Source organism: Nyctereutes procyonoides, unplaced genomic scaffold (genome assembly GCF_905146905.1).
Source record: "Nyctereutes procyonoides isolate TBG_1078 unplaced genomic scaffold, NYPRO_anot_genome, whole genome shotgun sequence".
NCBI lineage: Eukaryota > Metazoa > Chordata > Mammalia > Carnivora > Canidae > Nyctereutes > Nyctereutes procyonoides.
Genome location: NW_026575043.1, coordinates 13,712,638 through 13,737,753, shown reverse-complemented (window position 1 = coordinate 13,737,753; position 25,116 = coordinate 13,712,638). Strand labels below are relative to the sequence as shown.

The 25,116-nt window shown below is 45.8% G+C and overlaps 1 protein-coding gene across 5 annotated transcripts in view; it reads left to right on the top strand.

Annotated features, from left to right (window-relative positions):
- The window catches only part of PHACTR1 (phosphatase and actin regulator 1), a 549,001-nt gene that overhangs the window by 433,060 nt on the left and 90,825 nt on the right, over positions 1-25,116 (top strand). For all 5 annotated transcript variants that reach the window (XM_055323081.1, XM_055323078.1, XM_055323082.1 and 2 more), the window contains one exon: positions 4,461-4,541. In XM_055323081.1, coding sequence (XP_055179056.1) covers positions 4,461-4,541 — 81 coding nt within the window. The remainder of the gene's footprint in view (positions 1-4,460; positions 4,542-25,116) is intronic.

Genomic DNA, 25,116 nt, shown 5'->3' with positions numbered 1-25,116 from the left:
TCTGTGCTAGGAAATAAGACAAAGCGAAAGGATAAATAAGCCATCTCTTCCCAAGATGTCAGTTCAACTTGGAAATTGGTTGGGGGTGGAGTGTATTTTTGGATTTAAATAAGAGCAGATAGATCTATTATGTGAGCTCCACTTTAGTTCTTTTTTTTAAAGGAAATATTTTATTTATTTGAAAGGGAGAGACAGCAAGAGAAGGAGAGCGTGAACAGTGGGGAAGAGCAGAGAGAGAGGGAGAAGTAGGCTCCCAGCTGTTCAGGGAGCCTGACGTGGTCCTGGGATCATGACCCAGGCTGAAGGCGGATGCTTAACCGAATAGCCACCTGGGTGCCCCTCCACCTTAGATCTTAAGGAAGAACTCAATGCAGTTAAGAAATGACATGCTTGGGACAACCAACTCATTCCTACCCTTGGAGCCCCTGGCATTCATTACTGCTTCACCATTAGAAGTGTTTCCATGGGGCAGCCCCGGTGGCTCAGTGATTTAGCACCGCCTTCAGCCCAGAGTGTGATCCTGGGGACCCGGGATCAAGTCCCATGTTGGGCTCCCTGTGTGGAGCCTGCTTCTCCCTCTGCCTGTGTCTCTGCCTCTCTTTCTCTCTGTGTCTCTCATGAATGAATAAATGAAATCTTTAAAAAAAAAAGTGTTTCCATGGAGGGACCATGGGTGGCTCAATGGTTGAGCCTCTGCCTTTGGTTCAGGGCATGGTCCTGGGGTCCTGGGATCAAGTCCCACATCAGGCTCCCTGCATGGAACCTGCTTCTCCCTCTGTCTGTGACTCTGCCTCTCTCTGTGTCTCTCATAAATAAATAAATAGAATCTTTTAAAAAAGGGGGAGGGCAGGGAGTATTTCCATGGAAAAGTTTGAGAGACACTGGTACCTGAAAGAATTTATTGCAGTCTATGCTAATAAGCACAATCTCAGTTAGCCCCTCATCCTTGTCTTAGAAAGTATCCAGCTTCATTTCCGCAGCATGTGTTTGAAATCTCTTCTTAGGCATAACTAACATTGGGCGCACCATCTTCCCTACAAACCTGCTTCTCATCCCGCATCCCCCACTGCGTAATCAACACCACCTGTCCATTCAGTTGTGCAAGTCAAGAACCAAGCAGTTGCCCTCGACTCCTCTCTCTCCTTCACATCCTTACTTGACACCATGGCAACATTGCCACCTTCGTGTGGCTTGAGTGCATCCTTTGCCTTCATGTCCATCACCAGCACCTGGATCCAAGCAACCACCATCTCTTGCCTAGACTAGGTGATCCCTAGACCCGGCCTCCCTCTGATCCATTTTCCCCACGCTTAAGTAGGCCCTGATCTCTGATCATTTATTCCCATTGCCCTAAGAATAACATGGTCCATGAGGCCCTGCCTGGCCCAACCCCCATCCCTCTGGCCACATCTCGAGTCCTCTTCCATCTGGTGTTGGCAGCTGCAGCAACATCGGGTGCTTTCTCTTCACCAGCGGCACCATGGCTCCTCCATCAGGAGCCACTGCCCAGCTTGCTGTGCCTGGAGTGTCCCTCAACCCCTACCTGACTGCCCTTTGCCGAAATAATACAGATTCATCTTCCAAGCTCTGCTCCTGAGTCTCTTCCTCAGAGAAGCCTTTTCTCGTGGCCCAGTAGGGGAGTTAGAACATGTCCCTTTCTTTTACCATCTGATGACCATCTGAACCGCACGTTAGTCAGTCAACTCTGTAAGGGGTGGGACTGTCCCTTAGGTCACCATCATCTCCTGCCCCTGCCAGAATACCTTTCTCGATGAGCAGGGTGTCTGCCATTGTCAAATGAGCATGGGGAGCCCGCAGAGGTCCATGTGGCTGAGTGGTTGGCCTGGGAGCACCCACATTCTATGGAAACTTGCCATCTCAGACCACCAAGCCCACGGTTTTGCCCACCTCTCTGCGGATTCTTCCTTTGGTGCTGGGCATCAGGTCCTTCTACTTCTGTCTGTGGTTTTGAAAAGCCCCTGAGAAACCTCATTTTGATTAAGAGAAACCCATTCAATTGGTGGTTCGATATGGGACTGCAAGGCACCTCTTTATGTGTGCTTTCTGGGTGGCTTTATGCCACCCACAGGATCTGTTAACAAAGTCCTTTCTTAAAAACCCCTGCTCCACCTTGCCTGTTGAGTCTTTTCCCATGGGGCCCCTAAGCAAATCTTGGCTTTAAAGGGCTACAGGATTTTTGCCCCTCAGTGTCCACAGTTCTTAGTCACACCACTTTTGAAGAATGAAGCGTAGTGCGCAGGAAAGCAAAGTTTACTGAGCAATAGTTATAAAGCTCCTGAAGGGGGGGGGGGGCTCTGAGGGTTGCCTCAGAGTTTCTACGGTTAGGGGCTTTTATGAGCTCTTTTGCAGAACTATCTTAGGCCGGGCAGCATGGGTGGCCCAGCGGTTTTGTGCCTGCCTTTGGCCCAGGGTGTGATCCTGGAGACCCGGGATCGAGTCCCACGTTGGGCTCCCTGCATGGAGCCTGCTTCTCCCTCTGCCTGTGTCTCTGCCTCTCTCTCTGTGTGTCTCATGAATAAATAAATAAAATCTTTAAAAAAAAAAAAAGAACTATCTTAGTTCATTAGAGTGTGCTGGGTCGTGCCCATCAGGGCTTTGGTCACGAATCTGTCAACCTATTAGGTTAACGTCTCTGTGCTGATGGTCTTTTTTTTTTTTTTTAACTGACATCTGTGGGCTTATCTCTTAGCTGCTCCTTGCCCGTGACATTAACGAATGCTTTGTGATTAATTGTCTTATTTACGGACATTTTGCAGAAGTCATTTCTGCAAAGGCCGCAAAGCAGAATGCTGGTGTGGTCCTGTCTTCAGCTACAAATCAGGATGTTAGTGCTGTTTTATTTTTGCTGTCGTGACTCTATATTTTCTTGTTGGGGACCCTGGCCCTGACTGCCCACCTGTCCACCTAACTTTTGTTAGCAAAAGCAGACAGGGCTTTCTAACCTAACTGTGTGCAGGTCTGTCTCCCTTCTCTGGGTGTTCCTCTTCTGCAGAGAGGATATCTTTCTGCCCTCCTGCTACCACAGGGTGTCCTTTGGCATGAGTCATAAAACTCCTACATCCTGGAGACCCAGGATCGAGTCCCACGTCGGGCTCCCTGCATGGAGCCTGCTTCCCCGTCTGCCTGTGTCTCTGCCTCTCTCTCTCTCTCTCTCTCTCTCTCTCTCTCTCTCTCTCTCTCCCTGTGTGTGTGTGTGTGTGTGTGTGTGTCTCATGAATAAATGAATAAAGTCTTTTAAAAATAAGTAAATAAATCAGAGAAACTGGGGCTGGGGCATCAGTGTTTTCTCAGACTGGCAAGTGACTTGACCACGGTCACATGGCTCAGAGGTAACAGAATCACAGTCCCTATTTCTTTGCTTGCTTTCTAGTGCTTGCTTGTATTCTTTGGACTAAATTCTACCGAGCGTGGTCTGTGTATAATTAATCTGTATTTGAATTTGTCTGCATAAAAGTGTCTTTATTTTATAACTCGCTCCCCCCACCCCAAGGCATAACTGTGTATCCGAACCAGAGGATGTAGAGCTTCTCAAACTGACAAAAAACAACCAAAATACGCTCTCACCTCCTCCTCTCAGTGTTCAGGCAGGAACAGAAGTGTCAGCTGCTGGCTTTCCCCACCTTACCTGGAGCCACAGGCCTGCCCTTTGCGCTGCCACTCACTTTTCCACTTCTGGACTCTTCACTCACATCGCCTGTCATGCCCCCTGACCCCAGAGAAACCTTCCCTCTTCCCTCCTCCAGTGCCACCTGCATACGTGTTTGGCTCAGGCGCGCAGCTGGGTCCTGGTGGGTGCGTTTCATAACTGGGCGGCTCACACCTCGCTTGTCTGCTTGGATTTGGAGCCTAAGAGAGGAGAACAATGAGCACCTGTCCCCCGGGGGTCCCCCACTACCTGGCCCCATCCCCCATCTCTCAATCCAGAGCACTTTATAGGAGACATTTTCATACCTTTTCTTTTTTTTTTTTTCATACCTTTTCTTTTAATAGTTGGGAAGCAACAAAATTCTCAAAATATGAGACGTGATCCATATGAACTACATAATTTTTTTTTTAAAAAAAATCCCACTTACAAGGAAATGCCACCATCAGGAAGATGGGCCAAGAGTGGAGGTAGCATTTCCACCTTTGAATCCTGGCTCCTCGTGTCAATAGTTTTGTAACCCTGACAAGTTATTGAACTTCTCTATGCTACAGATTTCTCCACCTTAAAGCAGGGTGCAATAAAATGAAATAAAAGTGCCTACCTCATACGTGGTTTGAAGATTGTTTTGAGGATCAAGTGAAATAATCTGATTAAAATGCCTATCAGGTTTCATTCATTTGCATGAATAAAATGTGACTTATAGAAGCTTTCCCATAAGCTACTTTTTAATACGAGTCCTTTGAAAAGCAGCTCTGTTACTGACTCACACCTGCTTCTCTGTCTTTTGCTGTAGCCCTGGAAAGGAAAATATCAATGAGGCAAAGCAGAGAGGAGCTGATAAAACGAGGAGTCTTGAAGGAAATCTATGATAAAGGTAAGGGAGACTGGTCCCCCCCACAGGGAATCTGTGTGCATATTTCTCGGAGTTGGATTCCTTTCTCTGCGTCGCTTTATCAGGAGTTGAACCTTTAGAACTCCAGACGGTTTTGGAGAGAAAAGAGAATTTTGCAGACCACTCCAGAGCTCTCGGTATTATATTAGAGGAGAGAAATCAAGCTCCCTTTTTCTCAGCGTTGGAGTCACACCGCAGGATGCTGCACAGGCTGATGTGGCTGGAGGAATGATGTGGGTACCGGTGGGGAGCCTGTTGGTGTGCGAATACGCACAGCTGGGGCGAAGTTAATTGCTGAAGCTCTTTTGGGCACTAGGGGTTCCCAAGACAAATGTTAAAAATCTGCAGGCATCTAGAATTTCCTTAACAGATTGCTTGCTGGCAGTCTGTCTCCCCACAATAAAAGAAGTCGAAGTGAAGAAAATGATAAAGTATAACTGTATGCAGAAGAGATTTCAGATGATAATATTGACAGTGATGCTGCAGACGCTTTGTGAAAGTGGCCACAAGTGGTTGCCAAGGAACACCGCGCCTTTTGCTTATTGAGGGACGGTCTTTAAATACAAATTATGCAGCGGTTTAAGTGGTATATTAAGTATTCTTCATTTTTATTTTTTAAGAGGTTTGCTGTCCTAAATTAGGCTTTCTCTCCTACTCCCTCATTCCTCCTCTCCCCTCAGGTACCCTCCCCTCTCCCTCCTCCCATCTCCCTCTTCCCTTCTCCCTCCTCTCCTCTCTGCCCCTCCCTCCTCCCTGCCCCTCCATTCCTCTCCTTCCTGCCCTCTCCCTCCTCTTCCTCCATTTCCTCTCCTCCCCTCTCCCTCCTCCCCTCTCTGCTCCTCCCCTCTCTGTTCCTCCCCTCTCTGTTCCTCCCTCCCCCTCCATTCCTCTCCCTCCTGCCCTCTCTCTCCTCCTCCATTCTCCCTCCTCCCCTCTCCCTCCTCCCCTCTCTGCTCCTCCCCTCTCTGTTCCTCCCTCCCCCTCCATTCCTCTCCTTCCTGCCCTCTCCCTCCTCTTCCTCCATTTCCCCTCCTCCCCTCTCCCTCCTCCTCTCTCCCTCCTCCTCTCGCCCTCCTGCCCTCTCCCTCCTCCCATCTCCCTCTTCCCTTCTCCCTCCTCCCCTCTCTGCCCCTCCCTCCTCTCTCTCCCTCCATTCCTCTCCTTCCTGCCCTCTCCCTCTTCTTCCTCCATTTCCCCTCCTCCCCTCTCCCTCCTCCCCTCTCTACTCCTCCCCTCTGTTCCTCCCTCCCCCTCAATTCCTCTCCCTCCTGCCCTCTCTCTCCTCCTCCATTCTCCCTCCTCCCCTCTCCCTCCTCCCCTCTCTGCCCCTCCCTCCTCCCTCCCCCTCCATTCCTCTCCTTCCTGCCCTCTCCCTCCATTTCCTCTCCTCCCCTCTCCCTCCTCCCCTCTTCCTCCTCCCCTCTCTGTTCCTCCTTCCCCCTCCATTCCTCTCCTTCCTGCCCTCTCCCTCCTCTTCCTCCATTCCCCCCCCTCCCTTCTCCTCTCTCCCTCCTCCTCTCGCCCTCCTCCCCTCTCCCTCCTCCCCTCTCCTCCCTCCCGCTCCATTCCTCTCTGCTCCTCCTTCCCCCTCCATTCCTCTCCCTCATGCCCTCTCTCTTCTCCTCCTCCTCCATTCTCCTTCCTCCCCTCCCTGCTCCTCCCTCCCCCCGCCCCCTCCATTCCTCTCCCTCCTCCTCTCTCCCTCCTCCCCTCTCCCTCCTCCTCCATTCCCCCTCTTCCCCTCCCTCCTCCCTCCTCTCCCACCCTCCTCCTCTCCCCTCCCCTCTTCTCTTCTCTTTCCTGTCACCTCTTTCCCATTAGGCTCCATGAAATGACAAACTGTCCTCTTCCAGCCTTCATGCAGTCATCACCAGTAATTTTCTATTTCAAGTCTTACTATTGTTTGAAGCTGGTGTTACCTGGTGGGCCAGATTACTGAGCACATATTCTCCTGTGAAGATCCATCCTGGTAGTTCAGGCAACCCCGTGATCCTGGGTTTACCACGTTTCTATGCGTCTTCTGCAGGCCTGATATAAAACGGCAGCTTGCGTTTCTTACTCTGGTACACCCTTCTGATTCCACCGTTGTCAGTGACTTGGGCCTTATGCCTCGCGTACATTTGACCTTGTCCATTCCTGCCACAGGGCTTCCCGGTGGCACTCCTCGAGTACTGTTTCTTAGCACAGATTGCCCCCCTGAAACGCTACAAGGAGGAAGTGGCCCTGCCCTGCCCTAAGTGGCAGGGGTGCTGGAGGCAGGGTGTGAAATTGTGCTATTTCTGACTATCTTCTAGAACTATCAGAGCCTCCTGGGGCCCGGAAATCCACTTCGTGAGCCACTTTATCCTTCTTGTTCTGGCTAAGGCCTTACCAAAATACAAAACACAATACAATTGGCCAAGCTCTCCAGGGAAGAGGAATCCACAGCTTTGTCAATTTTCTCCAGTGTCTTGCTCTCTTTACAACTCCCAGGCCTCCCCTTAAATCTTCCTGCTTCCCCCTTAGGCACTCTGCAGCAAGGTGGCCAGTGACCGCAGGTGTCATGCTGCACGATAAGCATCCACCTGCTTGAATAAACACTCCCGTCGCATTTAAAGCCTGCTCACATCTAGTGAAATGATCCCTTCTAGCTTCTTGCAACCTTTATGTCTCTTACTATAAACCTCCGAGAATACTCTAGAGAACACATTCTACTTTAGCATTAATTATTCGCCTTGCACCTAAAACTCAGTTAGGTAAGTGTTGCCCAAGGAACTTCTGACTTAACCAAAGAAGCCATGGGTTGTTGGAGCAGAAGCCACATTGTCTAGAGACAGAAACAGGGGGCATCGAGGCTGGGGCCTGTGGGCACTGCTGACAGCTCCCAGGGGCTTCGTTGTGTGCGCTCAGAAACTGCTTGTGGAGGAAGGGACCAGCTGAGCTGCTGCTTGTCACCACCCCTTCCCGACTGGCTTGTCTTTTCGCTGTACTGTCTGTGCCTCTCTGTTTGGCTGGTGGCTGCCTTTCCTTACCAGCACGCACACTCCAGGAGAACACGGACCTCAAGGCTTGCTCCCAGGTCCCGCCAGCCTCAGGTAACGCTTGAGATAGATGAGGCTCCCACACACGTTTACTGTTTGGATGCTGGGAAAAGGAGAAGCAGAGAGGGACTAAAATTAGAAATCCCTTGCACACTGTACATGCAGAAGCGTGTATTTGCTATGGGTTTTTCTGATTAAAAGCATGCATTTGAGGGGCACCTGGGGGACTCAATCAGTTAAGCATCCGACTCTTGGTTTCAGCTCAGGTCATGGTCTGGGGTCCTGGGATCGAGCCCTGCGCTCAGCAGGGAGTCTACTTGAGGGTCTCTCTCGCTTGCTCGCTCGATCTCCCTCTGCCCTCCCCCTTCTTGTGAGCTCTCACTCTCTCAAATAAATAAATCTTAAAAAAAAAAAAACATCCATTTGTATCACTGTGGATATTAGTCACGTTACCTTATATGCTATCAGCTGTTAGGAACATGGGCCCTGGCATCCGATCACTTGGGTTCAATTCCAGCTCCCCTGCAGACTAGCTGTGCAACTTTTGTCAAGGTGCTTACCTTCTCTGTGCTTCAGTTTCGTCACCTGAAAGCATGGACAACGTGATGAGGTTTACCTGGGCTAACACACGTGTGTTAGCTGGTAGGGCTGCTGTAACACGGTGTCACAGTCCGAGTGGCTTAAGCAGTGGAAACGTACTTCCTCCTCATTGTTCGGGAGGCAGGAAGTCTGAGATTGTGATGTCACCTGGATGGATTTCCGTGCGGCCTCTCCGCTGGGCTGGCGGATGGCTGCCGTCGCACTGTGTCCCCATGTGGCCTCCCCTCTGTGCACACACGCTCCCGCTGTCCCTTCCCCTTCCAGGAAGGACATCAGCCCTATAGGATCAGGGCCCTGCCCTTAAAACCTCATTTAACCTTAATCACCTCCTTAAAGACTCTTCTTCCAAATAGAGCCGCGCAGTGGGGCGGGGGGCGGGGGGGGGATTCAGCACAGGCATCTGGGGGGCAGGTGCGGGGCATGCAATTCAGTCCTCAACAACATGCGAGGTTGCATAGCAGCCGTCATCCCATACATCCTCAAGAGGTGGTGACACACCGTTATTAGTATCATCCTCACCTTTCCAGGTGTTGAGACCCTTTCCATGCCTCACCATCGGTCCTCAGGCCCCAGAGTTAGGAAGGAGCATTGCTGCACCCTTTTATCTGAGGTGCCAGGATCCACAACCCCCCTTAGCAGTGTTGGGGGGGTGGTGACGCGAGACACCTCACCCCCGGCCTGATTCAGTTTCCCTCCTACACCTCTGCTTTTGGTTTTCCTGTCTTCCTCCTTCCCCTTCTAGGGCATCGCGCCCCTTGCTGTAGCTGGGATCCTGGTGGGTAAAACAGATGCAGCTCTGTTCCCACGACCTGAGTGAAATGGCAAGTGGCAAAAGGATTTCTTAATCATTTTCCAAGCTGTGTTTCCAAGAGACGTTTCAGAGATTTGGAGCGATCATTGCATAGTGCCTGGCTGGCAATTCCTCATTGTGTGCCGCCTCCTGGACTAGGACAAATGACTCCAGTCACCTCCTGGGACGTGTGGTGCCCGACAGCTGCCTGGTGTCTGGAACTACTGTACCCGCCCATCCACCTGCCCGCGAGGGCCGGCCTCCCTTCCCACGGTGGCCACGCTGGGCTGTGCATGAGCTTGCTGACCTGGCACAAAGCGGTTTATCCTCAGTAGGTCAGCTTTCCTCTTCTAGCTTCTTTACATTATTGATTTTGCTTAATAATACCCCACTTGGCCATAGAAAGTATAAAGGGAAACAGTAGTGATGTGAGATTTATCAGTATTGGGGCAGGGTGAAGTCAAAATCGATGAGATTTTATTATCCTGATAGTTCTCCTCAAAATTCTTTATATTTTTCTTAGCAGGTTAAAAATCCCAAGCTGAGACATAAATTTAAATGAGGGAAAATGAGAGACTGGGTGGAAGAGGGAAAAAGATCTCAGATATCTATAGGAACAAGGTCAAGAATCCTTCATTTAATGAAATGCATTGGAAATAAAGAGTACAAGCACTTGATGGCTTGTGGGTTTGTTTGCTTTTATTGATTTCCATATAGAATCACATAATTTTTGAGACCAGATGGAACTTTATTTTTTTTAAGATTTTTTAAAAATTTATTTATTGAAGAGAGACACACAGAGAGGCAGAGACATGGGCAGAGGGAAAAGCAGGCTCCCTGGGCGGAGCCCAGTGCTGGCCCAGGATCACGACCTGAGCCAAAGGCAGATGCTCAACCACTGAGCCACCCAGGTGCCCCTAGAAGGGACTTTAGATAAAAGTTTTAAAATCCGAGAAAATAATTTATTCTCTGGGCATATTGAGACCATGTGAGAATGAAGGACACTTTAAAGACTCCATAAAAAGAAAATTTTTCATGTTTAGTCAAGTTGTAGTAGGGACATGAAATCATAATTTTTTTAATCCCATTTTCCAAAATTTCCGCAATAGGGGTACAGCGGGTTTGGGAAGAACACAAGGTAAATGTTCAGAGAGGCCATCATCATTCTAAATTATAAAAATGTTAAAACCAACTAGTGATGGAAGATAATCTATAATTTGATAGCTTATTTTTTAACTGCTTATTTCCCGACCTTGTGGCCTGTTTGTTTGAATCAGAAGAACGTAAGGGCTCTCTTAGACTCAGGGTCATTTGTTCATCCAACAAATTGGTACTGAGTGCCCCCTGTGTGCCGGGCGGTCCCCCATGTGTTGAGCTACAGCGATAACCAAAAGATCAAAATTCTTACCTTCTCAGAGTTTCTGTTCTACTAAAGGAGATAGGAAATAAATAAACGTGTGATCTGCTGTCAAGGAGTGACAAGCCTCATGAAGAAAAACAAAGCAGCAGGGCAAAAAGATAAAGTCATAGGTAGAGCCATGATTTTAGATAAAGACAATCATGGAGAACTTCTGGAGGAGGTGATACTAACACAGAGAAATTAAGTGATCTGTGGCTGAAACAGGGGTGTTGGTCCTACCACTTACTTCCAAAAAAACTTTGACTCACTATGTTCCTTTTAAATTCAAGCCTATAGGAATGCCTGGGTGGCTCAGTCGGTTAAGCATCTACCTTTGGCTCAGGTCATGATCCCAGGGTCCTGGGAGCGAGCCCCGCATGGGGCCTCCAACAGTGCATGGGATATATATAGTTGGTGTTCACTTAAACGTTTATTGACACGTGCAACTGGCAGCTGTCTGTCTCTGGGTTTATTCACTTGGGTTGCTGAACTTCCTATTTCTCTGATCCCCCTTGTTTATTCAGCTCTATGGTCTGTGAAACTTCGTTGCCCGTTATTTAAATAGACAGTATCATATTATGTGTATATTTGTGTAGATGGATGCTACATATCCTACTTCCAAATAGTGACTTTTAAGTGTTAAGGAGAAAAAGATCCTGAAAACAGTGAATGGTTTGGCCATTAGTAAAATCCTGATGCTATCTCTCTGACTTAGCAGGGATCTCAAGAGGTCACCTGGCCAAGCTGGTGGTGTTTTTCCAACATAGAGATTAAGTGGTGGAAGCCCAGCGAGGTTATTGCCCTGTTGAAGGGCACACGGCCGCCAGCGAGTGTAGACTCTTAAAACCCCTGCTAAGCCTGTGTGTCCTCCATTTGGAATTTAGGGGAACACAGGAAAACTTTGTAACGTGTTGCCAGTTGGTGGTCAGAGGATCTCAGTAAGTATTGCTGTTTGTGTTTTTGCAAATAATCTCTACAAATAGCCGTAATGCTGGGTTTGAAGAATATCAGGGGTGTTAACGGTGGCCGTTGTGTGGATTTTCCTGGAAAACCTCTGTTCTCCCCCAGGGTCACCTGCTGCATATGGGATGGGTGTGTTTAATTTCACATGGATGTAGCCACCAGTTAGCAGGAGGGCAGGAGAGGGAAGGGAGACCTTGTCCGAGCAGTGGCCGGGACTCACTTCCACACGCAAAGGGGAGCCTGATGCTCCGTGCAGGGGTTGTAGCTGGGGCCGTGGCAGCTCCTGCAGGAGTCTCCACGCAGTCCCACTGAGACCCTGGGGAAGGAGAGAGCCCCTGGGGGAGGGAAGGGGAGCACGGGACATGCAGGATAGAACTGCCTGAACACCAGTGAGCAACTTCCTTCCCACTGTGTGCTGGGAATTAGAGATAACGTGTCACAGCAAATAATAAAGTGCCCTGAGATGTGCTTTTGGCCTTAATTGAGTGAGAGCAACATTTTGGAAGGTGTTCTTTTTAATGATAAGCACAAACAGAAGCTCCCTGCAATGGACAATGCTTTTTGTGCAAGAGGCTGCATTTTCCCTTCTCTGGGATTCAAGAGAAGAAAAAGAGAGAAAAAAAAAAAGCCCGATATTTAAATTAAAAGGTCATTATGTTTTAAAAATAAAGATTCTCCAGCAGATCGAAGGAGACAAATGTAGTAGTTGTTTATCTGGTACCCCAGGTGTGTAGGCTTTTCAAGTCAGAGTTTGTGGGAAATGCTTTTCACGGCCTTTACCAGGCACAATTACTTTGTCATGTTTTTTAGCTGTTTCTGATGCCTCATGTAGGAATGGCACCCTCGGAAAGCTGTGGTATAGGGTAGCTGTGTCGAAATAAAAAGAGTGCTTAGCTTCTGCATCAGCGACATGTAATTACTGATGGAGCTCCTCAAAGCCCAGTACAGTGGATTGCCCTAGTGGGGTAGTTGGGAAGTGCTTTAAACAATAAAGAAAGTAAATAAAAGTTGTGACCAAAATTCTCTTAAGCAATATGGTTCTTAAAAAAAAAAAAAAATTAGGGGCATCGAGATAGCTCAGTGGTTGAGTGTCTGGCTTCTGCTCAGGTCATGATCCCCAGGTCCTGGGATCGAGTCCCACATCAGGCTCCCCGCAAGGAGCCTGCTCCTCCCTCTGCCTATGTCCCTGCCTCTCTCTGTGTGTCTCTCATGAATAAATAAATAAATAAAATCTTTTTTAAAAAAATCACCACCCCAAGCCAAAAAATGACTGACATTTTTCTTATAGCCATGAGCACACATCCCCAGAAAATTTACTCACCTCTTGCGTGTATGGTGAATGCCTGTGATGTTGCAGGCACCGTCCTGGGCACCAGGAATATGAAACAGAGACAAGCCTGGCTTCCCTGGACAACAGAACCCATAGTTCCAGAAGTAGGGTTCAGGCACTCAACAGTTATGACAGGGAAAGTACAGTATGTCCGGGGATACCTGGAAGCATCACCCACCCAGGCCTGGGGACTTAGGGAAGGCATCCTGGAAGGAGTAGTGTCACAGAGGAAACCTGGCATGTGAGGAGAATTATCCTGCAGAAGCTGACAGGCAGGGGGAATGTCACAAGGGGAAGGACTAGCCCATGTAGAGGCACCAAGTTGAGGATAGAGAGGGAGAGACTGTGTGTCCAGTGGTCTGTAAGGTGAGGGGGGTGTTGGGGCAGATCATGCAGGCAGGGACACTATACTCGTTGCTTGTCCTTTATCCTGAGAGCCCTGAGGGGTTGCGGAAGGCTGCTCTGCATGATCAGATTTGCAGCCTCATTGCTCTGCCTATGGAGAAGAATATGGAGGGAGGCCAAGATGTGCGTCAGGATGGCCAGATAGTGACTATTGCTGGGATTCAGTGACATGACAGGGGGTAGCAGGGATGGGGTAAGGGTGGTGTGTGGGCTTGGCTGATACTCAGGATTCTGGCTTGAGCGACCAGATGGACAGAGATAGGGGCCATTCACTAAGCCAGGGAACCCAAAACAAGCCAGCTTAGGGCACCAAATATTGCCATGGTTTGACCACACTGGGTTTGAGATACCCAAGTGTCTATGTAGATCTATGTAGATCTGTAAAGATACAGATCTGGGAACACCTGGGTGGCTCAGCGGTGGAGCATCTGTCTTCGGCTCGGGGCATGATCCCCGAGTCCCGGGATCGAGTCCCACGTCGGGCTCCCTGCATGGAGCCTGCTTCTCCCTCTGCCTGTGTCTCTGCCTCTCTCTCTGTATCTCTCATGAATAAGTAAATAAAATATTTTAAAAAAATAAAGATACAGATCTGAAGCTCAAGAGAGAGAACTGGGTTGGAAATGCAGGTTTGGAATAGTCGTTGTATGTCATGAAGTCACACGAGTGGATGATCATTCTCAGAGAAGGTGTAGAATGAGAACATAAATGGTCCTGATGGAAGACCCCATGGAGCCCCAACATTAAATGATCTGGGAGTAAAGCAGAAATTGTCTGGGAATGAGAAAAGCCCTCAAAGGGGCACCTGGGTGGCTCAGTGGTTGAGCGTCTGCCTTTGGCTCAGGTCATGATCCCAAGGTCGTGGGATCGACTCTCGCATTGGGCTCCCTGCAGGGAGCCTGCTTCTCCCTCTGCCTGTGTCTCTGCCTCTCTCTCTGTGTCTCTCATGAATAAATAAATAAAATCTTAAAAAAAATAAAATCAAAACCCTCAAAGACTGAGAAGTGGATGGAGAAATAGGATGTAAACTAGAAGTGTGGATCAGAATGGAAGCCAAAACAAGCAGCAGTGGTTTGGGAAAAAAAGTGGTCTGAAGTGTCAAATATAGACATGTCAAATAAGATAGGAACCAAGAAGTGTCCTTTGGGTTCTTTTTATGCCACTTAATTGTAGGCTTTTAAATTACCTGTGGAGCCAATGTGTAGTCAACAGGGTGTAAGTTAAAGGACTTCTGGTTTCAGGTCACAAAGACTTCCCTTAAGAAGGATGAAGCAAAAAAAAAAAAAGATGAAGCAATAAGCAAATTTAAACCAATGATCTTTTGTGTTTTATCCTCTGTAGCACTCCAAATGCCTTGAGCAATGCTTGGCACTTCTCTGTGTTAATGTAATATTTATGGCATGAATGAGTGAGTGAGTGAATGAATGAATCTCCCATCATAAAGTCCAGCGGTAGGACAGCTCCAAGGATGGTTAATTCATCGGTTCAACAACATGGCCAAGGGATGCCGTCATTGGGCTCCAGCCCATCATGGTAACAAGACGGCTGCAGGAGTTCCAGCCCCCCATGCAGACCCAGTATCCAGAGGAAAGAGAGAAGGTTATCTCTTCTTGGTATCTCTCTCTAAAAGCAAGCAAACTTTGCCCCAAAGTTTCTCCAGAATAACTCTCATTTTTCATTGACCAGAATTTTGGGAGATAACCACTAGATATTTTGTTTCCCTAATTATCATGAATGTTTCCATAAACTGAAGTGTTACAGGCAATCTGCTCCCATGGTCAGCTGCCTTGGAGGAGTTATCCTTGGAAGACCCATCACCCTACCACCCTTTCCAACTGCCGATCCAGGCAGGGCAGGGTACCATGGGCATAGTGGGCATCGCTGTCCCCCACCTACCTGGCCCCAGCCTTCTGATGCTTGATCACTCCACAGCCACCAGTCTGCGCTGATGTTTGCAAGGCCAAGGCCAGCCAAACTTTGGAAGGCTGGTAGCTAATAAAAGGAAAACTAAAATAAATAAATAAATAAATAAATAAATAAATAAATAAATAAATAAATAAATATTAAAAAAAGGAAAACTGATCATACTTAGAAAACCCTCCTTTTTTTTTTTTTTTTTATTTTACTTAGTTGAGAGAGCATGACCAGGGGGAGAGGCAGAGGGAGAGGGAGAAATAAGCTCCCCTCAGAGTAGGGAGCCCAATGCAGGGCTCAATCCCAGGCCCTAAGATCCTGACCTGAGCTGAAAGCAGACACTTAACTGACTAAGCCAGCCACGTACCCCTAGAAAACCTTTCTTGACCTCCCTGGAATTTGCGTCGATTTAGACAAGCAAGCAGGGCATTCAGCTTTAACCATCACATAAGTGTCTGTAAAACAACAGCACTCGGATAGAAGCTCCCCACCCAGGATTCTGGTCCCAGCTCTCTCATCTTCTGTGTCTACAAGGCACAGGGCAGCTTTTCATCTCTCCGGACTCTGATTTCAGAGTGAATGCAACCCCAGGACCCTGACCGCTCCAGCACCAAAGCCATGCTTTCCTTTATTCCCCTCTCACTGTGCCTGGTCCTTCGCCTGCTTGATGGAAGGCCATCTGTCTGCCAACCAGGTGGTCCCCTAATGTCTCAGGGATACCCACGGAATGATGTACTCTTCAACTCCATCCTGCCCTGGCTTGTCTTCTCATGGGGCTGCTGGAGGATCAAAGGACAGAGTCACTTTGGCCTTTTAAGCCACCGGGGAGATTCCATTGTGAGGCCTCAGGACTTCACTGCTGGCTGGCCATGCCCAGCTCTGAGGCTCTTTGCTGCTGCAGTCAGGGCTCCTGCCTTCCACATGTGCCCCAGAACCTGTCTTCATTCCCCCAGCCCTCTCTTAATTTCTTGGAAGGAAATATTATCCACTAAACTGACCACGTACTGGGATGTGGGCCAGGTTAGCAACCTCATTTCAACCTCCCAGTTCCAGAAATGCATTCCCTTTTTCATAATCATTAGGGTCGTTATTGTGATTTTCAAGTGTGTCGTGAGCTAGTGCTGTCCAGTCAAATTTTCAGCTGTAACAGAAATGCTTTACCATCATCTGAGCTGGCCACCACAGCCGCCTTGAGCTAGCCTCACGTAGTTGTTGAACACTGCAGGTATGGTTAGTCTGACCAAGGGGTGTGGGAGGGGTCTGCATTTTAAATTTCATTTAGTTTTAACCAATAACAGCTACATGGGGCTAGTGGGGGCCCTATTGGAGAGCCCAGCTAAAGAAACAGAGTTGCTTACATCTTGCCTAGATATGACCAGCCCCTGACACCTCCTTTCCCCATTCTAGCCATTGAGGATTTTTTCCTTAAATCTTAGATTCCAGTTTTCAGCTCGGCTATATCCCAATAACCATGCAAGGCCCCTTGCACAGGAATGCGTGATTCTGGGAGAATCACATGATCACATAATAGCATAGGGGAGAAGCTGTGCCACCTCCATCAGTTTATGTTCAACCCCCGCCCTAGTTGCATTTTTGATATCAAAATGCCCAGGAATAGCAAGGCGGTAAGTCCTCTTCCAGCTACAAACCTTGGAGCCAGAGTCGTCTTTTGGAATTCATGGTCAAAGCCTTCATACTTCATCAGGATAGTTGATGTCAGAACCAGTGGCCCTCAGTGTGAAGATGAGGGAACAGGCGGAGCTGTACCCAGTACAGATGAAAGAAATAGCTCTGGGAGGAAGGCACCACCATTTGACACAATGCGGGGTTTGCAGTCCCAGCAAGCGACTGAGAATCCACGTGAGCTGTAGTTTGTATCGAGGAGAGGCAGGAAATGCTGATAAATGCAGCAGAAAACAGCTGCAGGAAAATACAATCGAAACAGGCTCCCAAGGTCAATGCCACTCTTGTGATAAGAAGTCCTTGCACCTCACGTATTTGATGGTTTAGGCAGAGGCCTCTTATTAATTTCAGAATAGGATATTCAACCCAGAACAATTGCAACAATAAAAAAAGCAAGATGATTCTCCAAGTACAAAAACATGTACCACTCCACTCTGTGTAAGAAATCGTCCAGAGTATCACAGAATCGATTAAATTATGATATTGAAACACATCTTGAACAGATTTTCAAGATAGTAGGTTCAGGAGGACTCTGAGTTACGAAGATGCTTGTATCAGGCAGAAAGGAACCTCATGGCTCTTGCCAAAATTGTTCCTCTGTGTAAGCTGGTCAGAATAATCCAAAGACTTGTAGCTGCAAATCAAGTGGAAGATTCTCTAACTTATAGATTCCTAAAATATTGGTTCCCTGATCCTGCATAATCCTGTGATTATGCAGAGACTTTTTTTTTTTAATTTTTTTTTTTATTTATTTATGATAGTCACAGAGAGAGAGAGAGAGGCAGAGACACAGGCAGAGAGAGAAGCAGGCTCCATGCACCGGGAGCCCGACGTGGGATTCGATCCCGGGTCTCCAGGATCGCGCCCTGGGCCAAAGGCAGGCGCTAAACCGCTGCGCCACCCAGGGATCCCATATGCAGAGACTTTTAAACACAGAGAGACACACACTCAAAGTGACCTTTCCACCATTGAAAAGAAAGCCCACCAGAAGAGAGAGGCTGCAGAGTTTGGTTTGGTTTGGTTCGGTTTTGCAAAAAAGATGTTCAGTTCAAGTGTTTTTAAATGCTCAGGAATCAAACGCATTCATCTGCAAACAGGCAACAGGAATGTATTACTTTCTGTGTATGTTTAAAATTCTGCAAAATATTATCTGTAGCGCCATTTAGTTTAATTACATCCCTTCCTTGAACTCGGGCAAATTGAAGAAAGTATCTCCCATTAAATTTAACACATGCCAGGGAGCCACTTCCAACTTCTTGGGCTTAAAGCTTTTAATCTCTCAATAAACTCATTCAATAAATTATTTCTTAGCTAACTGTTGGTCAGCAAATCATTTGGCTGACTATGAGAACAGCTAGTAGCTTTGACTACAATGATTTAAAAGGTTACTGGGAAAAAAAGAAAAAGAAAATAAAAAAAATAAAAATAAAAAAATAAAAGGTTACTGGGATTCGTGGAAGCTTTGCCAAAGCTCTGTATAGTGTTGCTAGAGTGACCCCTTTGTGGGTTTCAAAACAATGACTCTGCCACCTTCATGGGTGGATTTTTTTCCTACTCTAGTGGAAAAAGTCTGTGTCAAGAAAAAAAGGAAAGTCAATGAGTCTGTCCTTGGTGGCTTATTCATATTAGGACCATCGCTACCAGAGGAATGCTTTCTTGAGGAAGCATCTTCAACTTTAACTCATCAGCCACCCAGTGGAGGTTCCCCTTTTTGGTCAAATAGCATGTGTGGGAAGCTAAAATAGGCCATGAAATAGGCTGAATAATAGCTCTTGTCTCAAAGGGGAACAGGAGTTAGCAAATGCTTGCATTAGGCTCTCCTTACATGTCTTCACAAAGATAATGGTTTGCTTTAACATATGTGGCTCTGCTTTTTGGTTTTGCTTTAATTAGAGCCATTGGGGATCACTAATGAATGAAAATGTGTTTGAGTTTTCACCAGCGTGCAATTTCATGGTGTTGTTCGCTCTTCTGTATTGTAAGTACTTAATGGTAACAGAATTGGGGTTTTAACTCTGACATCAATGTGCTTTACATATAAAGGATTATTCTACTGTTCTTTTGCCATCCTTGAGGAAGTAAACTTTCAAAATAAGTCATTTTAAGTGAGATCACATGCTCTCACCGCTTACTAGCTCATTACCTACCAATTATGTAACTTTATGCAAGTTATTTTAACCAACTGGGGTTCACTTTCCTTTCTACAGGGAGGGTAATTTTGGTACCAACCCCATAGAACTGTTTTATGTATATATTAAATGAACAAGTACCTGGCTTATAATCAAGTCCCCACGTATCCTTTAAGGGGTTGTTACTATTATATATAAAATGTCTGGCGTTACACTTGACACTTTCAAATACTTAAAAATATTTCTTTGACCATCCCTTTCACTGTCCCATTTTTTTTTCCTTGTCTTTCTACTGAGTATATAGAGGCTTTGTATGTAGAGCGCAGACTTCTAGCCCTATGCTAAAATTTAACAGTTGTTTTTTAATAAAAATATAAAACTTTACTGGCAAACAATAAACCTGAAATTCTTCAATGTAGTTCCTGGTTCTTGTGACATGCCCAAATAGAGCAAGTAGACAAGGAGAAGAAAGCCTAAATGAAAGATGGTTTGCTATTTTAGCTTCTCTGTTATTTCAGGCTTATTTGCAAGTTTTCGGGGGGACTTCTTATTTCTTCCCACTGCCTTACACATAGCACTTGGATCTGGAAGGAAGTTGGGCATTATCCAAAACAGTCCTTTTTTGTTTCCAAGGGAAAGAAACAGAAGTCCCAGAAGTTCAATAGCTTGTTGCAAGCCAATGATGGCAAAAATAAGAACATGGCCCTGCCTATGCTGAGAGTCTGGGTTCTTTCCACTGTACCTGCTGCTTCTCTCTTCCCACCCAGCCCTCCTGAGTATGAGTTAGGAGTACTCACCAGCACCCTTCTGTTTGCAGACACATGGAGAGCATGGTTTATAGCACCGTCCTGTCACCTTTCATTTCTTTTTACCTGAGATAGAAAAAGCATTATCTTCCTTTGAGACTCCAGACTCCTAAGGATCTGAGGGGTCCAATATTAGTGCTGTTGGTAAAGGCTAGTCTACAGGAAGTCATTGATGGGCCTGACAACTTTCTACTCATGTCCTCCCCCAATCCTGGACTTTACATCAGCCCCCAAGAAGAAAGCTTGAGTCCTGGATCAATACTGGTCCAAGATGAGGAGGGGAAAATGCGGAGTACACCCACAGCACTCGCCATTTAGATTCTCTCCACCCAGTAGAGAAACAGGGACCTAGCAATGAGGTCACTGCAGAGAAGGGTAGAGCCAGGCAAATCTTCCAAGGCTTCCAAGACCATATGGTGTGCCCACAGATCCAGCTGTTGGTGGTCCTTTGGTCCATGGGGAGCCATGTCTTATGGACCTTGGGTGCCTAGAAGGGGAGGCCAGTATACTATCCCTAATATGCCATATCCTTCTCCAGGGCCATATCCCATGCCCCCTCCCCAAGCACCCGGGGCAGTGCCACCTGTTCCACGGGGCACTGTTCCACCAGGATCCTGGAGACCACCAGCACCATATCCTGCCCCTGCAGGATCATATCCCATGCCAGGACTCTATCTCACTCCCAATAATCCTTTTCAAGTGACTTCAGGACCTTTTGGTGCTGCACCAATGCATGGTGGCCCCCATTAAGTTGATGAATGAAGAGATGCTTTGCTTTTTGAAGTACATATATATACACATGAATGTATATATAAAAATTACTGGTTTCACTAATCTTAGAGGGCATTCATGAGCAACTCTTACACCTCTCAGAGAAGGTATCTGCCTCTTGTATGTATAGTACATCTTATAGTTACAATCAGATAAAAATATAAAAGTAAATCATTCAAATATGATTTTTTACTCAGTTTTTATGGAACATTAAAGTGATGTATATTGAATAGCTCTTTGATACAATCTGTTTACATCAAGTTTTCGATTTGCTTAAATTATGAAGCCATACACTTAAAAATCTAAGACTATATGGATTATTGTTAAAATCTGCAACCTCATTGGCAAATTACCTTTCAGTATTTTTTTGTAATCACTTTTTCCCCCAAATAAACACACTTTGAGAACAATCACATTGTCACAATTTAAATAATTGATGCCTCTCAACATCTTGAACTGCTCTGTCTATAGGATAAATAAACCTGGTTCTCTTGAAGTTGTACTTTGGGTATATATTTTAAAGCTATTGGTAATTATTGTCAGATGTTGAGCTCATTAGCCAGGAGTGTTCATTTTTATCCTTGATCTTTTAGTAAAAACTTCTCTGAAAAAAAGAAAAAAAGAAAAAGCAGCCAGACCAAAAAAAAAAAAAAAAAAAAAGAGGACTTGGGGAAAATTAGTGCCTCATCAAGAAATCAGAGGAGTGAGGGCGGGGTTTTCCCTCCAAAAAAAAAACTGTTATTTTTTCATTTAATGTAACAAGGCAACATGAAATTTTTATGTTGTTGTTTTGTTTGCCAAATATAAGCATCTATATATAGAAAAAAGTTAATAATCATTGAACTCTATTTCTATCTTACCAAGTTTACTTTGGAAAATTTGCCATCCCGCATACATATTTCATTTTGATGTGATCCTGATCCACAGGTACATATTGTTCTACATTCCTGCTTTTGTCCTTGACATTATCTCAGACACATTTTTTAATGTCTGGGCACCACCCACGTGGTCACTTCATTTGCATTTCTTTCATTCCAGCAAGGCTCTGCGTTTCACAAGAGGCACCTGGGACACTTGATTTTGACTTATTTGTACACATACTCTTCATTCTTGGAATAGTCCATCTTCTATTAGCTCTGTTTGCTTATGTTCCCCCACTACACTGCTCTTTTTCTTGTATTTGGTGTACACATTTTATTTTGCAAATTAAAAATCAAAAAGTTTTGTAAGCCAGCAACTCTCCATCTGGCCTCCCTCTTATGCAATCTGAATAAATAAATATGTGTGCACACTTTTATTTGTACTATTTAATCTTGTTTTAAAGTTTTACTTTTTTTTCTGATCCACGTGAAATATATTGTCATAATGGTTCAACATATAGGTATAAACCAATCCTTTATACTTGTAGTCAACTATTATTTAAGCAGAGATGTCTGATCCAACTAGAAATACATTTTTAAACATAGATTTTTACATAATTCATATGCATATCCTATAAAATCAGATTCAGGGGTGAGCTTAAGTTTATACTAAAATATTTCTTCAGGGATGCCTGGGTGGCTCCGTGGTTGAGTGCATTTGGCTCAGGTCGTGATCCCAGAGTCCTGGGATCGAGTCCGGCATCAGGCTCCTTGCAGGGAGGGAGTCTGCTTCTCCCTCTGCCTATGTCTCTTACTCTCTTTGTCTCTTGTGAATAAATAAATAATGTTTAAGTATTTTTTCAGAATTAAAACTCATTCTTTTTTGTCTTCAACTTCAAAGCGCCATGAACTGTGAGCCCTCTTGGAACAAAATATCTCTTCTGTGCAATTTTTAATGTGATTTAATTTAATGTTGTTACATGGCTATCTCTGAGAACCCAAAGAATTCCCATTGCTCATTCTCCCTGTGACCTTTATGTATTAAAAAAAACAAAAAACAAAAAACAGCTTCAGTTCATCTTAAGCTTTGAGAAAATTTAACTGATTACAAGGTGTCAGTCACCCTAAAGTCAGAGTATTCCTAAAACAAAACAACAATCAAGGAGGGACCATGGGTGGCTCAAGGGTTGAGCTGCCTTCTGCTCAGGTCATGACCCCAGGGCCCTGGGATTGAGTCCCACACAGACTCCCCGCAGGGAGCCTGCTTCTCCCTCTGCCTATGTCTCTGCTTCTCTGTGTCTCTCATGAATAAATAAATAAATAAAATCTTTTTTAAAAATGGAGGAAAATTAAAACAAACAAAAAAAACCTTCAAATATAGGCACAAAGGTAACATCCAGTTACAGGTGGATACAACTCCTAAATAAAGCAAAACATTTTTTTAATGTACCTTTGGAGCCAGTCCTCTGGAGCACAACTTTTATGTAAATCATGCTTTCAGAAAGAACATCAAAAACAACTCCACGGGAGACAAATCCTCCTCAAACACGTGGTCCCGATGTTGGGAGCTCAAGTCTTCTAAGTTACTTCAACTCTTTTTCCTTCTTTTTAAAGTCTTATCAGGGTTTAACTTCCCACTTTTGCTTCTTTTCCCCACGTCTCACACTAATGCCTGCCCGTGTCTGTGTTTCTGCATTTCTGCACCTGTGCTGTGTCCTCTTAGCACTTGGCACCGTGCCAGGCTCGTGGGTGGGGAGGCAGGTGCGCTGTGGTAAAGCTCCAGGGCTGGGGGCGGGGTGGGGGCAGCCAACCGGACAGGGGTCTCTACAAGCATCATAAGGTGCTGAAAGCAAACATCTGCCTGACCCGCAAGGTCATTGCGAGCGCCCGCAGTTCCTGGGTTGTGATGCATGTTGTTAGTTACAGGCTCTCGACAGATGTTTGCCTGTTGAACGAATTAATTCGCTGTCACCGCTCCCCTCACTCTCCTTGATTCGGTGTTAACCTGACTCTACCAACATCTTCATTTCTTAGCTCTCACAAGGGGTAGAGGGGAATAAGGCTGGCACAATTTCCATGGCCAGTTCCATACCTTAGACCCCATGGCTTTCTGTCTCATCATTTATAATTTACGACCTTGACTTGCACCCACTTCTGCATCATGTTCTTTGTCACTTCTGTGACCTGATTTTACCCTGTTGAATATGTCTGCATCTGGCTCAGATTTTAATTTTCCACCCTACCCTACTGCTCTTCCCAGTGCCCTAGTCCTTTGTGACAAGCTCAGATTCATGATCCACAGCTAAACAATGCAACTTCCTGCTCTCTTGTCTTGAGATTTAAACCAACTGTCTCTATTCCCTGCTAGCCACATAAACAGCATTTTCTGCCCCAAACCTCATCATATCAAGGCACTGTTGTCATTCCAGATTATCTTGCATCTCTGATTCCTAACCTCTAATCCGGTGGGTCTCAAAGTGTGGAACTCTGACCAGTAGAATCCGCCCCAGCATCCCCCAAGAGCTTGCTAGCCATGCATGTTCTCTGTCCCACCCCAAAACCACTGGAAACTCTGGAGGTGGAGCCCAGCCATCTACTTTAACTTCCCTGCAAAGAATTGTGATGCCTGCTGAAGTTAGAGCAGCACTGACTCAACCCCTCTGGCCTTGCATGCCTTCTCCTGCTTCCTATTCCTACTACTCATCCTGGTAGGAAACTTATTACTGGCAGTTGTTTTGGTTTTTATTTTTTTTAAGATTTTATTTATTTATTCACGAGAGAGAGAGAGAGAGAGAGAGAGGCAGAGACACAGGCAGAGACACAGGCAGAGGGAGAAGCAGGCTCCATGCTGGGAGCCTGATGTGGGACTCAATCCCAGGTCTCCAAGATCACACCCTGGGCCAAAGGTGGCGCTAAACCACTGAGTCACCGGGGCTGCCCCTGGCGGTAGTTTTGTGCAATTTTGAAAGCCATTATTATGGATAATTTTAGAAGATCATGTAAAGCATCAAAATAATTTCTGATATTACATAGGGCAATATTATTTCTAACATTATTTTTTAAAGATTTTATTTATTTGAGAGAGAGAAACAAAGATAGCAAGAGAGAGCACAAGAAGGGAGGAGAGGGAGAAGCAGGCTCTCCTCTAAGCAGGGAGCCCAATACAGAGCTCAGTCCCAGGACCCCAGGATCATGACCTGAACTGAATGCAGACGCTTAACTGACTGAGCCACGCAGGCGCCCCTCTAGTATTATTTCTAGTATAATTTCCAATATTACTATAAAGAGCAAATTCTTTCTCATCCCTGATAACAAGAGACAGTGATGATCTTGATAGATAAAAGTACAAATAGTCCATGAGACTAGACTCCTCCTAATCTGGAGGGTTAAGTTCTTTCTAAAAAAGGAAAATAGGACAGCCCGGGTGGCTCAGCCACCCTGTTTAGTGCTGCCTTCAGCCGAAGGCCTGATCCTGGAGACCTAGGATCGAGTCCCACGTCGGGCTCCCTGCATGGAATCTGCTTCTCCCTCTGCCTGTGTCTCTGCCTCTCTCTCTCTCTCTCTCTCTCTCTCTCTCTCGTCTCTCATGAATAAATAAATAAAATCTAAAACAAACAAATAAATAAATAAATATCTTTTAAAAAAAGGAAAATAGTTTTTCTAATAATGCTAATTAAAATGCCAATAAAGAGGCTGATAAATCATCTTTGTAAATTGAAAGGACACAGAGAGTTACATACTCTTCAAATTAATCAAATATGGAATTACCAAACCTTAGGAATTCCCAGCTGATTTCTTAGCTTGATGATGAGTATATGGGATCAGTTACATTAATATTTCTACTTTTGTGTATGTTTGAAAATGTCACAATAAGAATTTTAAAACAAGTT